At 43.2% G+C, this 16,631-nt stretch overlaps 1 protein-coding gene across 7 annotated transcripts in view; it reads right to left on the bottom strand.

Annotated features, from left to right (window-relative positions):
• USP48 (ubiquitin specific peptidase 48) overlaps positions 1 to 16,059 on the bottom strand; it is a 67,420-nt gene extending 51,361 nt beyond the window's left edge. For 3 of the 7 annotated variants that reach the window (XM_067723133.1, XM_067723127.1, XM_067723099.1), the window contains exons 1-4: positions 15,272 to 15,657; positions 7,527 to 7,634; positions 3,102 to 3,222; positions 1,771 to 1,927 (exon numbers count right to left, since the gene is read on the bottom strand). In XM_067723133.1, coding sequence (XP_067579234.1) covers positions 1,771 to 1,927; positions 3,102 to 3,222; positions 7,527 to 7,634; positions 15,272 to 15,405 — 520 coding nt within the window. In that variant the 5' untranslated portion in view covers positions 15,406 to 15,657. Of the gene's footprint in view, positions 1 to 1,770; positions 1,928 to 3,101; positions 3,223 to 7,526; positions 7,635 to 15,271; positions 15,658 to 15,767 lie in introns of those variants that run through there. The other 4 variants (XM_067723118.1, XM_067723109.1, XM_067723134.1 and 1 more) reach the window with 3 other exon arrangements.
• Between the last annotated feature and the right edge of the window lie 572 nt (positions 16,060 to 16,631).

The following is a 16,631-nucleotide window of genomic DNA, read 5'->3' on the forward strand; positions in this document are numbered from 1 at the left end:
TCCAAGGCCCAGTACCTCCCTGAGGACAGTTTCCAGCTAGGAAACCCACTGAGGCATCTCAGCACCTTCTTGGCCATCCAGTGAGCTCAGGAAGGCAGTGCTTTCTCCAATGAGGTCTGGATCTCAGGCCTGGTCAGTGGGGGTGTGGGACTCCTCCTTTTGTATTCTTTTTCAGCCCTTGGGGTAGTGGCTGCTCCCCTATCTGCTATATCTGTGTTTTTTCAAGTCCTTTTCAATTCTTACTAACCAATTCCCCTATTACTCTAATTTCCTATTAATAATTTTTTGTCAGTTCAAATCACTGTGTAGTTTGTCTCCTGACTGGTCTGAATGGTTTACCTCTTAACTACCAATTGCGACTCACCAATTGTGAAAAGGAAGTCAATAGTTCATTTTGTAAAATAAAGATAAAAATCTTACTTCCTGGGGTGCAGGGGCTTTACAGGATGTTAAAAGCCCTTCAAGTAAGTTTGTAGCTACTCCAACTTTCTTATTTACAGATTAGATACTACATGAGATCTTAAATAACTTATCCTCTGCTGGTTTTCCTACCTGTAAAATAAAGGAGTAGTGGAGCTGGGACTAGAACTCAAGTCCCATCATTTCCAACACAAACCCTTCTCACTACACTGCACTGTGTCTGCTAATAGCACCAGAAATGCACACTCTTATCCGAGAACAAGGTTAAGGGCTTTGGTGAAATAGTAAGATCTAAGTGTTTAGAAATTAAAAAAACAAAAAAAAACCACATCTCTTGAAGATACATATTAAAACCACAATACCCAAAGGTGGCCATGGTACATCATTTTACAAAATAGACATTTAGTTTCCACTTGTTATTTAGCTATCTTCTCATTGGTAAATTTATACTTCAGCAAAAACAATGCTAAAACTGAAAATGATCCATTTTCCATTACTCATCCTTTACATACACTAATTCTTTAAATATCAATATCTTCTATACTATTAATCTAGATTTAAATATTCAGAACTATAGGAATAAAGCTTTGGGGAAACAAACGTAAGAATTTTTAAGCACTGTTTTGAACTGTTAACAAGGACCAAAAGTATTACAATTGTCTAAAGAGCAGCAAGAAGGAAGACGTGGGACTTAGGAACCCTATCTTTTCTCTCTCAGAGCCAAAGACATGATGAGCTATGTGCCCAAGTCAGATCACATAAAAGACAGCACAGGATTTACAAATGAGAACAAGAGTCAAAGGTTCCCAACCTGGAGCTCCTAGACCTGTGTAATCTTATACTCACTTCCCTCTATCCCCCAGCTTTGAGAAGAAAAACCTGGTCATTCCATGGAAGTTCCATCTCAAAGAGAATAATCTCTAAATAGAAATATCAATTAGGAATAATAATCCACATATTATGCATAAAAAAACTAAATAATTCCACTAGAACAGTTTGAAACTGATTTCTAAATTTGCAATGAGTGTAGTCGCATATTAGTAGCTTGCTTTGCCAAGGTTGGTTAATTTAATCTTAATTTTAGAGGGTATTTTGTAAATCAGCCTATTTGGGAATCAAGACAAAAGGCTGTGCGTACACTGAAGTATTTATTAAGTCTCTCAAACTAGGCAAAAGAGTAACATTGTCTGCTTTACTAATTTCTCTCAATCACTAGAATTTAATGGACTGCAATCACAGTGTCTTACAGAGGGAAACTGTAGTTGAAGTTTCCTCTATATGGTTGGTTCAAAGTGGTCTAGCTAGCAAAAAGCTCAGCAGTAAGCCCTCCCCATACCCATCCCCACTCACCTTTCTCTTCTTGGATACCATCTCCCATCATGTAGTCACTACAGGTGCTTGGACATAAGTAGAGCGCCTGCCGAAGCTCCAGGTTAAGAAACCACACTTGAAGAAATGTGTTGACATAACAAGTAGCTCCAAGGTTAGTGAGCCCCACAAATGAGTTCTACAAAGACACAGAATTTACAATTATAAAACCAGTTTCCCCTTAAATAAAAAAATTATGAGAAGTATTATTATTATTTTTTTTTGCATTACGCGGGCCTCTCACTGCTGTGGCCTCTCCCATCGCGGAGCACAGGCTCTGGACGCGCAGGCTCAGCGGCCATGGCCCACGGGCCCAGCCGCTCCGTGGCACACGGGATCCTCCCGGACCGGGGCATGAACCTGCGTTCCCCGCATTGGCAGGCGGACTCCCAACCACTGCGCCACCAGGGAAGCCTGAGAAGTATTTTTTTTTAATTTGATTAAAAATGTGTTAAACTGCCTCAACCACTAAACCCTGTGAGCCTCTCTCAGGAAAGGTTAGGGCATAATTATCATGAAAGCCCCATTTGGGTTGACTATGGGAGTGGGGAAAGACTTAGGACAGCATCTCTAGCCTTCTCCAGCCACTTAAATCTAAGCTTAAGAGAACAGTTGGCTCTAGGAAACATCAATTTTAAACATATGTACATAGGTTTTTCGTTTGCTATATTCCTAAGAGCCCAGCATTCAGCAGAATGACAAAGTGAAACTTCCAGAAAAGTTCCTTTTTATCCTATAGATCTGGGAGATGGGGGGATGGAGGGAGTTAGTTGCAATTTTTTCTAAAGATAAGGCTGAGAATTCCTGAACTTACAAAGAATCGTTCTTTTTAAGAGAGAAAATACCTATACAGGTGACTATATTGTAAAGGCCAGGCTTTATCGTTAGAAAGTATTAATGTGTATTACCGTTAAAAAAAAAAAAAAAAGGTAAAACTTCTGTTGTATGTATAATATGTAAAAATACAAGCCCAAGAAAGCAAAGTAATATCATTGAGAGCTTGTGCCCTGGATTTACCACCTCCTTTAAAGAGACTTAAAAAGAGCTCAACATAAAACATGCTACATTAAAGCAAACGCAGAATCAGCACTGAACTAAAACTATTATTTAAAGGCTTACTGGATTACATAGCTACCTGTTTTAAAGCATACCATCAAGAACTGTTCCAATTCAAGTGCTTTAGAGTCTTAAATTCCACTACTGATCTTAAAGCTGCTTAGGTTACCTGAAATCAGTAATGGTTTCTGATCATAGGCACAAAATAAAACACACAAGAATGCCATATAGAAATCGCTTAAAAAATGATGGCTTACCTTTTTTCTCCTCTCACAGTTGGGGTCATCAATGTTATGAAAACTATTTTCATCTATTTCTCCTAACCAAATGTGCTCACCAATCCCAACCAAGCAATTCGGATTTCCTTTGCAGTTTCGTCTATGAAAAAATATTGTATGATTAAAAAATACCATAGTTCCATGGTAAAGAAATATGCAAATTAAAACTATAATGATACCATTTTTAAAATTCTATTTCTCATCTATTAGATTAGCAAAACTGAGAAAGCATAATATCACACCCAGTTTGTGAGGCTGTGGGGAAACAGAACTCATCTACTGCTGATGAGAATGCCAACTGGTAGGACTCTTACAGGAGGGAATTTTGCCAGTTGCTAACAAATCTACATACACACCTGCTTTTGACCTATCCATTCCACTTCTAAGAATTCATCCTGAAGATGGACCTCCAACAGTGCAAAAACACATACACTAGGTTAGTCATTACAGCATTGTTTGTGACTGCAAAATACTGGAAACAACCCAAATGACCAAACATAGGGAATATGGTACATCCACACAGTGGAGAACCACACAACTGTGACAGGAAAAACACATGATGATCTCTGTGAACTGATGTAATTTCTAAGATATATTAATGAGCAAAAAGCAAAGTACAAGAGAGTTATCTATAGCATGGCATTTTTTATGTTAAGAAAGATGGGGAAATAAAATACACATGTATCTGCTCATTTGAGCAAAAAGGAAAACACAAATGTATATATGCGTGTGTATAACTGAATCATTTTGCTGTACAGTAATTAATACAACATTGTAAATCAACAATACTTCAATGAAAAAATAACAGTATAAAAAAAAAGAAAAACACCAAAAGGATAAATCAGAGACTAGTGAAACTGGTTACCTGTAGAACATGAGTAGGATTAAGATTTTTTTAAAAAAAGAAGCGTTGGACATTTTCCTGAATATACCGTTCCATACACTGTTGAATTTGGGGGCCATGTGAATGTTACACACAAATCAGTAAGGATGGAGGGAACCCTAAATTCAACACAAACAATAACATATTTCAATTGAGTTACATACACTGAAAGGAAGAGGGTGGGGCACTGACCCAAGTAACTTGAACTTGGTCATTAGCAAGTTTATTAGTGTCAGGATAAAGACATAAGGAACAAACAACAAACTGATTTAATAGCTTCCTTTTCAAAGATACATGGGTTAACAATTCTGAAACTTTCTGTACATTCTGCAATTTAACAAATAAGTACATGTATACTGGGGATGAAGGGAATCAAGTTTTGGAGAGGAAAGTTACAAATAAGGGAAGAAGAATAAAACCAACCCTGCAGTATTGATTAGGAATAACAGGTGTTAAGTCAAAATCCACAGGGTCTTAATATATACAGACAGGTAGATTAGTGTTGCCAGATAAAATACAGGACAGAAGTTATTTGAATTTCAGATCAATGACATATTTATATTTTTTAAAGTATTTGTTGTCTATCTGAAATTTAGATTTAATGGGCAGCCTAAACGAGACAGTTTTTTGTCAGCCGAGGGCCTAAGAGCAGTAACACGAACACACCGAGCAAGCAGATCTTGATTTCTAAATATTCCCCACGCGAAGAACCCAGAGCTCCTGGGAGAGATGGCCAATTTGAAGCCTGGGCAAGATAAACATGGACATACTGCTGTGCCCCCAAAATAAGGATGTACTCAAAGAATGAGGGGGACATGTTAAAAGGAAGAGGTTGTACCCAAATTGGAACAATCGGAGCAACAAAATAATGATTGGATTACAACCCGCTCAATAATGTAGGAATCCATTAGTAAGGTGGGTGGATGGATGGATGGATGGATGAGAAATCTCCTCCTTAAAGAAGAAAGCCAACTATCAATGTGGAAGAAAGGACAGAATTAGAAATTCACCGTTTGGCTGGCATCCATCAGATTAATAACGAAATCATGCAGGATTGTCAATGGATGCCAGTGTAGGAAGGTTTGAGGAGTAACGGAGTATTTACATAGTCTCAAAGTTATCTCAGCACAAGTTGTTTATTAATTACAAAAGGAAATATAGCTTTCAGTGGAGAAACCTGGCAGATACCACCTAACCAAAGGATCAAAGTTTAAGTAGCCAGTAATGGGTCTAATTAACTGTATGCCCCTCCTGGTGTGGTGCACTAAGAGCACAACATCACTTCTGTGGTTTTCCTACCAAAGTGAATAACCTAAACCCAATTATAAGCCAACACCAGACAAATCCAAGTTGAGAAGCTTTCTGCAAAGTAAGTGTCCTATACTTTTAAAAAACCTCCATATAGAGATGGGGATATATGTATATGTATAACTGATTCACTTTGTTATAAAGCAGAAACTAACACACCGTTGTAAAGCAATCATACTCCAATAAAGACGTTAAAAAAAAACCCTCCATATGATGAAATACAAAGAAAGACTGAGTAATTATCCAGATTAAAGGAGACTTAAGATACACAACTGACTGTAACATACGAGCCTAGATTTTCTTTTGCTGTGAAGGACTTTATTAAGTCAGTATGTTCTGAATATTTCAGGTTACCCACTAAAGCTTTATTGACAGCAGTAAAAGATTGGAAACACTATAAATGCCCATCAATAGGAATCTGCTAAATAATACAGCCAAGCAATGGAAATTACTGTAATTAGGAAAAAAAGATAAGGAGAAACTTTATTATGTTGTGATATGTAACAATATCATTAGTTGAAAAAAGCAAGGAACAAAGCAGTGTTTAAAAATGGGTGTGGGGGGGACTTCCCTGGTGGTGCAGTGGTTAAGAATCCACCTGCCAAGGCAGCGGACACGGGTTCGAGCCCTGGTCAGGGAAGATCCCACATGCCACGGAGCAACGAAGCCTTGCACTCTACAGCCCGCGAGCCACAACTACTGAGCCCACAAGCCACAACTACTGAAGCCCACGTGCCTAGAGCCCGTGCTCCGCAACAAGAGAAGCCACCAAGATGAGAAGCCCATGCACCGCAACGAAGAGTAGCCCCTGCTCGCTGCAACTAGAGAAATCCCGCGCACGGCAAAGAAGACCCAATGCAGCCAAAAATAAGTAAAATTAAATCTTTAGGGCTTCCCTGGTGGCACAGTGGTTGAGAGTCCACCTGCCAATGCAAGGAAACACGGTTCGTGCCCCGGTCTGGGAAGATCCCACATGCCGCGGAGCGGCTGGGCCCGTGAGCCATGGCCGCTGAGCCTGCGCGTCCGGAGCCTGTGCTCCGCAACGGGATAGGCCACAACAGTGAGAGGCCCGCACACCGTAAAAAAAAAAAAAAAAAAAAAAAAATTTAAAAATAAAGAAAAGGGTGTGAAGAGGACTTCCCTGGTGGTCCAGTGGCTAAGACCCCATGCTCCCAATGCAGGGGGCCCGGGTTTGATCCCTGGTCAGGGAACTAAGATCCCATCCCACATGCCAGGTGGTGTGGCCAAAAAAAAGTGTGTGTGTTTGGGGTATGACAGACCTGTTTGTTTGTTTGTTTAGATAACAAGACGCACTATAACCTGGGAACAACCATCTTTGAGGAGGTTTACCTCTACCTGCTGGCTGCAAAACTAAGAATAAAGGGCTTCTATGTTCCCCCATCACATTTTGTATCTTTCAGATTTAGAACTCTGGAAAGTACTACATAATCGGGAAATCAGTAAATAATTGTTCTTAATATTCCACTTAAACACACTGTCTTCTTGGCTTTAAAAAATAAAAATGAAAACAAGTTTGGCCAACTTAAGAGCAGTTTTTTCAGGATTATGTCAAAGCCAGGTTGGAAAGTAACTTACTAAGGAAATAAAAGTACAACTGATCCACTGTGGGGGGAGGGGGGAGGATCTAATAGGAGTTATTTTTTGTGCCTATAACTCACCTCTAATGGTAAAGGACTACTACAAGGAAATTACAATGAGTAAAAGCAATCTCTCCTTTTACACAAAAGTAATTTTTCTCTTCTACCAAGAGAAGATATAAAGAAACAAACAAAAAAACCTGATTCAGAGACAGGGGAAAGCAACCTAAAATCTTTCCTTGGAATAGGGGCAAGGACTTACCAGGCAGATTCTTTTAAAAAATAAATAAATAAGGAAGATTCTTTTATTATTATTTTTTATTATTATTATTATTATTATTTTTGCGGTACACGGGCCTCTCACTGTTGTGGCCTCTCCCGTTGTGGAGCACAGGCTCCGACGCGCAGGCTCAGCGGCCATGGCTCACGGGCCCAGCCGCTCCACAGCATGTGGGATCCTCCCGGACCGGGGCACAAACCCGTGTCCCCTGCATCGGCAGGCGGACTCTCAACCACTGCGCCACCAGGGAAGCCCTGCAAGGTCTTTAGAACAGGAAAAGTTAGCATCAATAACTAGAGTGAAAATGTTATCTCTAAAACTAAGTAAGTATGTACTTGCTCTTTCCAATATGCTTTTCAAAGGTATACCAAGTTTGTTTTCTCCTCGTAAACAAGGGAGGGGTAAGTCCTTCACAGGTTTTGGCTGGGAAGACAGGCACTCTCCTGTGGGTCAAAAGCACAGATCATTCTCTCAACTACGGTTCCATTAGAACCATTCTGATTTTAGTCTCCTGTTCCTAACAGCAAAATAGAGAAAATGAACAAAAGGAGGCTCTCCTTGTCCACGCTCCTCCCCTCCCACACACACAATAAATCTTGTACACTTGGTCCAAAGTTGGCCTCAATGAGCAAATAAAATACACAGCTATGAAGTAAAAATGTCACGCAATAGGTTTCTTTAACTTTAAAAAGACTTCCAAAAACAGATGTGAGAAGCTGGGAGCGACTTGTATTATTTAGCCCTAGAACGCTGGCATTGTTTTTTTGTTTTTGCTTTTCTTAAATTAACTGATGGTGAGGTGTTACTGAATAAGGTTCCATCAGCTAAAATGCCATCACCGTGTAGATGAGATGAACCTGTGTTAAAGCACCAGCCGCCACCCTCCTCCCCAGAGAACCTATGGCTTCCGGGTGCCTAAGGACACACTCCAGGTGAGAACCAAAGTCAGTGGTGAGCCACTGCATTAAAAGTAGCTTAGGCTAACCAACTAAAGCTTTCCAAATTGAGGCCAAGCCTTCTTTTGGTACATGGGCTCAATGTTGTGGAGGATTTTTTTGTTTGTTTATTTATTTTCTTGTTTGGAGCAGTGGAGAATCTACTTAAGAAGCATAAATCATAAAAACATTTCTATTGGGACTCCCTAGTGGCGCAGTGGTTAACAATCTGCCTGCCAATGCAGGGGACACGGGTTCGAGCCCTGGTCCGGGAAAATCTCACATGCTGCGGAGCAACTAAGCCCGTGCGCTGTAGCTACTGAGCCTGTGCTCTAGAGCCCGCGAGCCACAACTACTGAAGCTCGCGCGCCTAAAGCCTGTGCTGTGCAACGAGAAGCCACTGCAATGAGAAGCCTGCGCACCGCAATGAAGCGTAACGCCCACTCACAGCAACTAGAGGAAGCCCGTGTGCAGCAACGAAGACCCAAAGATAAATAAATAAGTAAATAAATAAAAATTTATATTATAAGCCATTACTTCCAAGCCAACCTAAGCAGTGCAGCAGAATGACATGTACAGAAGGCTAGATGAAATCCCCCTGTAGAAGAAAACCTCTCCCAGTCTCCAAAGCCCCAAGCTCCTTTTTATCCCCATTAGGAGTAGGCTACAGGTGTCAAGTATCAGCTATCATCCTGTTTGTACCAATTTTCTTATAGTAGAAAAATACTTCTGCATACCTGTTTCCATCAGTGTAAGAGACAGATCAAGGAGGCTGAGACAGGTGAGACAGGGACACATGTTTACATGTTTGATGTGTAAATACCCTAGCCTGTTGACTCAAATTTATACAACTTACTTGGCCCTAGAAAGCATCTGAATTTGCTAATGCTGACTTAAAAAGCAAGTAACTTTTTCAAGGTCACAAGTAGCCCCGATTTAATCTAGGTAGAGTGATGCCATTCACCTTCTCTGAAATAGTAAGTTCCTACAACCTTAGTGGGTACCCTCTACCCACCCCCCACTGGTCTTCTTCCCAGAAACCCTTCCTTCTGCCTACAGGGGAATCAGAGAGGGAGAACTGAATCACAAACAAAAACAAAGCATGAAGAGCACCATCCTGGTTCTCCCCTGGCTCTCTCCCACTACTCGTATCTCATTTACTTATGCATCAGTCGGCTTATGACTAGGTTTCTGTTTTGTGTGGCAGTTGACTATTACTGTACATGCCTAGTTTCTTCAGCTCCCCCTGCCTTGTTTATTTTTCTTTGAGAACAAACTGTTCCTCCATTCTTGTGGTTCTAGCAAGGGCTGCTGAGATGCAGCTCCCATCTAGCACCCAAAACCAGCCTCACAAGATATTTAAAATAGGAACTGAGAGAAAGACAAAACAAACAACCCCAAAATAACAATCCCTCTTCAGTAGCAGACCCTTCTGACAGCTTAGCTGTCCTAACATTAAGAAGGAAACATGCTGATTTGCATGAGAAACAGCTGTAAGAGGTTCATGACTCTCTCCTGGGCTCAAGTGTTTCCCTGCCCTAGCCATGATTTATTTGTCCACATCTTTCCTGAATTAAAACAAACACCTCCCTAGATTTGTTAACTGAGGCACTTCCCTTACACTATGTTAAAGTTTCTGTCACCTGTATCTAGGAACCCTAACAAATATGGACTAACGAAATAAAGCTTTTTCTGTTATTAACTTACCTCCAAGAGCCAACAATCCATTTCAGGCTCTAACAGATCTCCTAATTTTTTTTTTTTGTTTGGCCGCGCCACGCTGTTTGCAGAATCTCAGTTCCCCAACCAGGGACTGAACCCAGGGCCACGGCAGTGAAAAGTCCTAACCATCAGACTTCCACGGAACTCCCTGATCTCCGAATTCTTAAAAACAGCTTTGCCCCTCTTCCTCTAAGCTTTCTTATAAGACCAGTTAACAAACACAGGGGAAAACATTCAGCTCCAGAGAAATGTGAGTTTAAAACAGCCATGAAAGATGTTTTCACTTATGAAATCAGCAAAAAAATTTTGGTGATGGACTTCCGTGGTGGTCCAGTGGTTAAGACTCTGTGCTTCTGCTGTAGTGGGCACAGGTTTGATCCCTGGTCGGGGAAGTTCCACAGGCCGCGCAGTGCGGCCAAAAGAAAAAAGTTTTGATCATGAATCACGGTAAAGTGAGAGTCGCTGTCCATTCATTGTTAAACACAACGCTTTGGGAAAAACTTGAGAAAATGTCTCAAAATGTTAAATGGCACCAATATTTTGTTTCAATACTTCTGGGCACGTGTCCACAGAATATGTTTGACACTGTGGCAATGAAACAAAATGAAGAATTCTAACAGGTACATTTTTTTTTTCTAGGGCCATGGATATAAGAACACCAAGTGGCTACAGCAGTAGGCAGGGGGCAGGTTCCCCAAATGTTTGGTATGACATGTTAAGCAGCTGTGACGTTATTCGCTGTGATTTTAGGCCAACAAACGCTTTCGCAGCAATGTAAATGATGGACCGAGGCTGAACAAAGCCTGAGACATAACAATTTTCCTAGTCTAAACCAATTTAGTGGCAATGCAAGCAATAGAAGAAAGCTGAATTCCAGCATATCAATGCAATGAAATAGGACTTGGGAGCTGATGAGATGGTGTGGGCAAGAAGGAAAAGGAGACATCTGCAATGATATCCAAAACTGTACAGAAAGGAAACAATTTTTCACAAATCAAAAACTGCAAAGTGGGGGGAAAAAAAACAGTAGGCTAAGTATCTAGGGGTGCAAAGTTCCTTCTACACTGACCATAGGTAAGAGTGGTAGTTTTAGCTCTGTTTTGACAGATCTCCAAGGATCTGTCATTTAGGAGTATGTTTTCCAGCACAATGGACAGAAATTTAGTCAATGATTTCATAGATGCTATGCAGTACAAAGAAATTTTATTATTTGAATGGGAGAGGAGGGTGGAGATATTACTCCCTCTGCGTGGTCATTTAAAGAGTTATTGCTTTGTTTTTCTCCCTCAACACCTTTTAGTTTCTTGGCTCTTAGGACATCATTTCACACAGCCCAAGTAGAAATCAATGAAGGATAGTAAGCCAACTCTCCTGCTTCCAGGGAAGACCCCTGACTCCACTAAGGCTTTGCCTAATGCAGCACCAGATTTCTAAAAAGTGATTTGTGTGTGCACACACAGAGAGAGAGAGAAAGGGAGAAGGAAAGAGAGGGAGGGAGGGGGAGAGAATAGGTTAACCAATGATTACTGAAATGTTTCCAATAATAACCATTTACTGTCTGAATTTTCCTCAAAAACTTCAACTTGTTTCTGTAACTCCAAATGTCACCACTCTATCAGAATGACAGTTGGTTAGGTTAGGTCCATTAACTGAGTTCAGGAACTCCCTTCCAAACTAGTCCCCTCGAATTAAGAACATTCTTGTCCCTCTACCATTTTATTTCATAATCACAAACGGGTCTCTAACCAGACGTCAACAAATAAGGAATTCAGAAGGCTCCCCATCCTTTGACGGGGGAGGGGGGAGGGGCGCTACAGCAGGTCACTGCCTAACTTTAACCCCTTTCCAAAACTTTGGTGACTGACTCAACATTCCCAGGCTCTTTGTGCTATGTGCCGGTTCAAAGAAGGCAAAACCGGACTTCCCTGGTGGCGTAGTGGTTAAGAATCTGCCCGCCAATGCAGGGGACACGGCCTGGTGGTGCAGTGGTTAAGAATCTGCCTGGCAATGCAGGGGACACAGGTTCAAGCCCTGGTGCAGGAAGACTCCACGTGCCGCGGAGCAACTATGCCTGTGCGCCACAACTACTGAGTCTGTGTGTCACAACTACCGAAGCCCGCGTGCCTAGTGCCCGTGCTCTGCAACGAGAAACCACCACAATGAGAAACACTGCAACGAAGAGCAGCCCCTGCTCTCAGCAACTAAAGAAAGCCCCTCAGGCTTCCCTGGTGGCGCAGTGGTTGGGAGTCCGCCTGCCAATGCAGGGGACATGGGTTCGTGCCCCGGTCCGGGAGGATCCCACATGCCGCGGAGCTGTTGGGCCCGTGAGCCATGGCCGCTGAGCCTGCGCGTCCGGAGCCGGTGGGAGAGGCCACAGCAGTGAGAGGCCCTCGTAAAGCAAAAAAAAAAAAAGAAAGAAAAAGAAAGCCCCTGCAGCAATGAAGACCCAACGCAGTCAAAAAATAAATAAGAAAAGCATTTTTTAAAAAAAGGGAAAAGAGAACCCACAGAATGAGAAAATATTTGCAAATGCATGGGACTTATATCCAGAATATATAAAGAACTCTTAGAACTCAGTAATAAAGACAATCCAATTTTAAAATGGGCAAAGAATGTGAAAAGACCTCTCTCCAAAGATCTACAAATGGCCAATAAGCACATGAAAAGATGCTCAACCTTATTAGTCATCAGGAAAATGCAAAGCAAAACCACAATGAGATAGCACTTCACACCCACTAGGATGGCTATAAGACAAAAACAGTGTAAGGATGAGAAGAAAATGGAATCTTCATATATTGTCTGTGAGTATGTAAAATAGTGCAGCCACTCTGGAAAACAATTTCAGTTCCTCAAAATGTTAAACATAGTGATCCTATGACCCAGCAATTCCACTCCTAGGTATATATCCCAAAGAACTGAAAATAGGTGTTCAAACAAAAACTTGTACACAAATGTTCACAGCAACACTATTCACAACAGCCAGAAAGCGGAAATAACCAAAATATCCATCAACTTAACTATGCTGTGAGATGATGGATGTGTTAATTGCCCTGATCTTGGTAATCATTCCACAAGGTCCATCAAATTACCATGCTGTACACTTTAAATATATAGTTATATTTGTCAATTATTCCTCAATAAAGTTGGGGGGGGAATTTAAATCCATCAACTGATGAATAGATAAAATGTGGTATATCCAACAATGGAATATTATTCAACCATAAAAAGGAATAAAATACTGATACATACTATAACATGTATGACCCTTGAAAATATTATGCTAAGTGAACGCCAGACCAAAAAAAGGCCACGTATTGTATGATTCCACGTATATAAAATATCCAGAATAAAGAAATCTACAGACAAAAAGATTAGTGGTTGCCACGGGGTGGGGGAGGGGGAAATGGGAAATGACTGGAGTTTAATGGATATGGAGTTTCCCTTTAGGATGATGGAAGAAGTTCCAGAACTAAACAATGGTGATGTTTGTACAATATCGTAAAGGTACTTAATGCCGTGTAATTGTGTACTTTAAAAACAGTGGGACTTCCCTGGTGGCACAGGGGTTAAGAATCCTCCTGCCAATGCAGGGGACACGGGTTCGAGCCCTGGTCCGGGAAGATCCCACATGCCACAGAGCAACTAAGCCCGTGCGCCACAACTACCGAGCCTGCGCTCTAGAGCCCACGAGCCACAACTACTGAGCCCACACACCACACTACTGAAGCCCGCGTGCCTTGAGCCCGTGCTCCGCAACGAGAAGCCACCGCAATGTGCAGCCCCTGCTCGCCACAACTAGAGAAAGCCTGTGAGTAGCAACGAAGACCCAACGCAGCCAAAAATAAATATTTTTTTTAAAAAATGGTAAATTTCGTTGTGCGTTTTACATGACTTTTACAAAACGATTTTTAATGAAATGAAATACTGACAAATACTACAACATGGATGATCCTTGAAAACATTATGGTGTCAAAGAAGCCAGTCATAAAAGTCCACATACTGTATGATTCCATTTACATGAAATGGCCATATGAATAGGCAAATTTAGAGGCAGAAAGTATATCAGTAGTTACTTCGAACTGGGGGGGCGGGGAGTGGGGTTTACAGGGAGGATTGAGTGCCAAGCTAACGGGTACAGAGCTTCTTTTAGGGGGGTCGGATTGTGCTGAGGGCTGAACAACCCTGTGACTATACAAATAAAAAATACTGGGTTGTACATTTTAAATGGGTGAATCATATGATGTGTGCATTATATCTCAAAGCTATTTATGAAAAAAACTGCTTGGATATAAACCTTGCAATTGCAGCTTAAAACTCACATCCGTGACATTCCCCTTATAGTGATCTCAGCTAATTTCTACTCCTTTACTTCCATTAAAATCATAACTATTACAATGAAAGAGTTTACATTTTTTGGTTGCTCTGGAACCTAATATGTGGAGAAACTGACTGAAGCTTATCTATTATACACGGCCACGTCATTCCAGTACTGACTGTTGCTTTCCTCATGAGCCAGACTCTCAGAGCTTGGAATTATTCGTCTGCTTTATGGAAGCTCTCTAACTTGTTTCACTTCCCATACTAGACCTAAAGCTCCAAATCTGAGACCTTGACTTCCATTCCTTCCGGATCCCACCGTGGAATGTAAAAACTCCAGAAAGTCTTTACTAAATGCTTGATGAAAGGCTACTGAGCATGCCCGGCTTGGCCAAGTCAATTCAACAACATTCCGGACACAAACTATAGTTCCCGCGTTAAAAGGTGGAAAAACAGCTAAGGATTCGATCTAAAAGGAAAGACAAGGTTCACGGGCTAAGTAGAAGTGAAGGACAGCACTTACACAGCTCTAACTTTGTACTCGGTAGAGTGGTGTTCAGCCAGAGCGACCCCCCACCCCCCCAAAAAGGCTAAAAAATACTAGATTACCGAGAGAGGGGAAGGTCAACTGGGGATGAAGGGTACCGATGACGCAGACTAACCGTACGTTTTCCTAAAGCCGCCCTACCCAAAAATATGATCACGCCTTCAGCGTCAACACCAATACGAGATATACAGTGATGAAGCTCACTTCGCAGAAGTTCCCATTTTACAAACCAAAAAACCGAGCAGTGGCCAGGATATACCAACCACCAACGTTTGCTAAGGTCTTAGTTCCTGCCTTCAACCATCTCCACCGCCATCTTCTAATAAAAACCCAAAACCTTTTCTGAAGGGCTTTCAGCAGCATCACCTCCGTGCAGAGCCCGGAAAGGCTGCCTTTCTTCCAGGTCGCCCAAAAGGCGGAAAGGAGGAAACCTCCACCTTGTTCTCTCCGCGCCCGCTAGATGCACGGAAAGGGCCGCCGTCTTCCTTCCCCCAGCCCCGGGCCTGGTTTTCCAAGGTCCGACGCGAGGGGGGCGCGAGGCCCGGTGTGCGGGCCTCACCTGCACACGCCGCGGATGCAGGGCTCCAGCCAGATGCGGTAGGCGGTCTCGATGTGCTCCTGCGACACCTCCTCGGGCCGCACCGTCTCCGCCCAGCGCCAGGCCGCCTTCTCCAGCTGCAGCCGCGGGGCCATGGCCTTGGCCCGAGGAGTGCCTCCAGAGCCCGGCCGCCCAGGCTGCCGCAGCCGCCTCCACCACCGCCCAAATGGGCTCCGCCACCTGCCAGCGATGAGGACCAGGCGCTCCCTCAGCCAGCTGGCCAGTCAATCACCTGCGCGCGCCTCTGCCCGGGCGCCCGCCCGCGCGCCCGCACCCGACCCGCACGACCGGCCGCAAAGCGCCTCCGCGGACACCCGACACCCCCCGCACCCGCAGACGTTGTAGGTGTACTCCCCGCCGCGGTGGGCGCATGCGCGTTCCCAGCAGTCTTTGCGCCTCTTGCCCGACGGGCGGAGGAAGGGGAAGCCGCTAGTCGAGACCCTTGCCACGTCCTCACCGGCGCTGCAGGGGAAGCGACGTCTCAGCTCCTGTCTAGGATAGCGTTCTGCGCACCACTAATCTTCCAAGCGGGCACCTGGAGAGCTAAAGTCTGCCTGTTCTTGTCCTCTGGTACTTCCCCTTTAACCGTGAAGGATCACGCGAGAGGCTACTCAACGCACACCATAGGTCCGCTGGATTGTGGGGTGGGACCTGAAACCTGGGTCACCAAAGAAACCACGGTCGGCTCTCTGGAAGGGTTAACTCGAGCCTGGACCGGTTCTGACTCCTTTCCTGAGCACTCCTGACGTCACGTGATGTTCTGGCCTTTTCCTGAGCTAGAACTGGACTACGTGTCCCGGCATGCGTTGCGTGCTGTCACTCACTGGATGCCAGGCATGCTGGGATTTGTAGTCTTCGCAGTAGTGGGTTTGCTGTGCCTTGGCTTGTGCTGGGGTGCAAGCGGGTCCCTGGGCGGGGTTTCTCTGCCCTGGAAGGTCATCCTTGCAGGTGGTGGACCCTCCTCACTGCTGTTATCTCCATATGCTGATTTCTTCTTTAATGATGGTCCTGTTTAGCTCCAGGGTTTGAAAACATCTCCTTTTTTCAATCTCTGCTTCAGGATATAAAGAGTAGCCTTATCAGAGTGTTTTGCGAACTGTAAAGGGTACTGCTTGAGTGAGGATTTTGAAAACTTTGCATTTTAATGAGAGCCCTATGGCGGTCTAAGCACTAACTTCTGACACAATACTCGATAGCTTGCCAGCTGGGTAACCTTGGACTGGATGCTTTTTTTTTTTTTTTTTTTTTGCTGCACTGCACAGCTTGTGGGATTTTAGTTTCCCCCGACCAGGGATAGAACCTGAGCCCTCGGTAGTGACAG

This window comes from Pseudorca crassidens, chromosome 2 (genome assembly GCF_039906515.1).
Source record: "Pseudorca crassidens isolate mPseCra1 chromosome 2, mPseCra1.hap1, whole genome shotgun sequence".
Classification (NCBI taxonomy): domain Eukaryota; kingdom Metazoa; phylum Chordata; class Mammalia; order Artiodactyla; family Delphinidae; genus Pseudorca; species Pseudorca crassidens.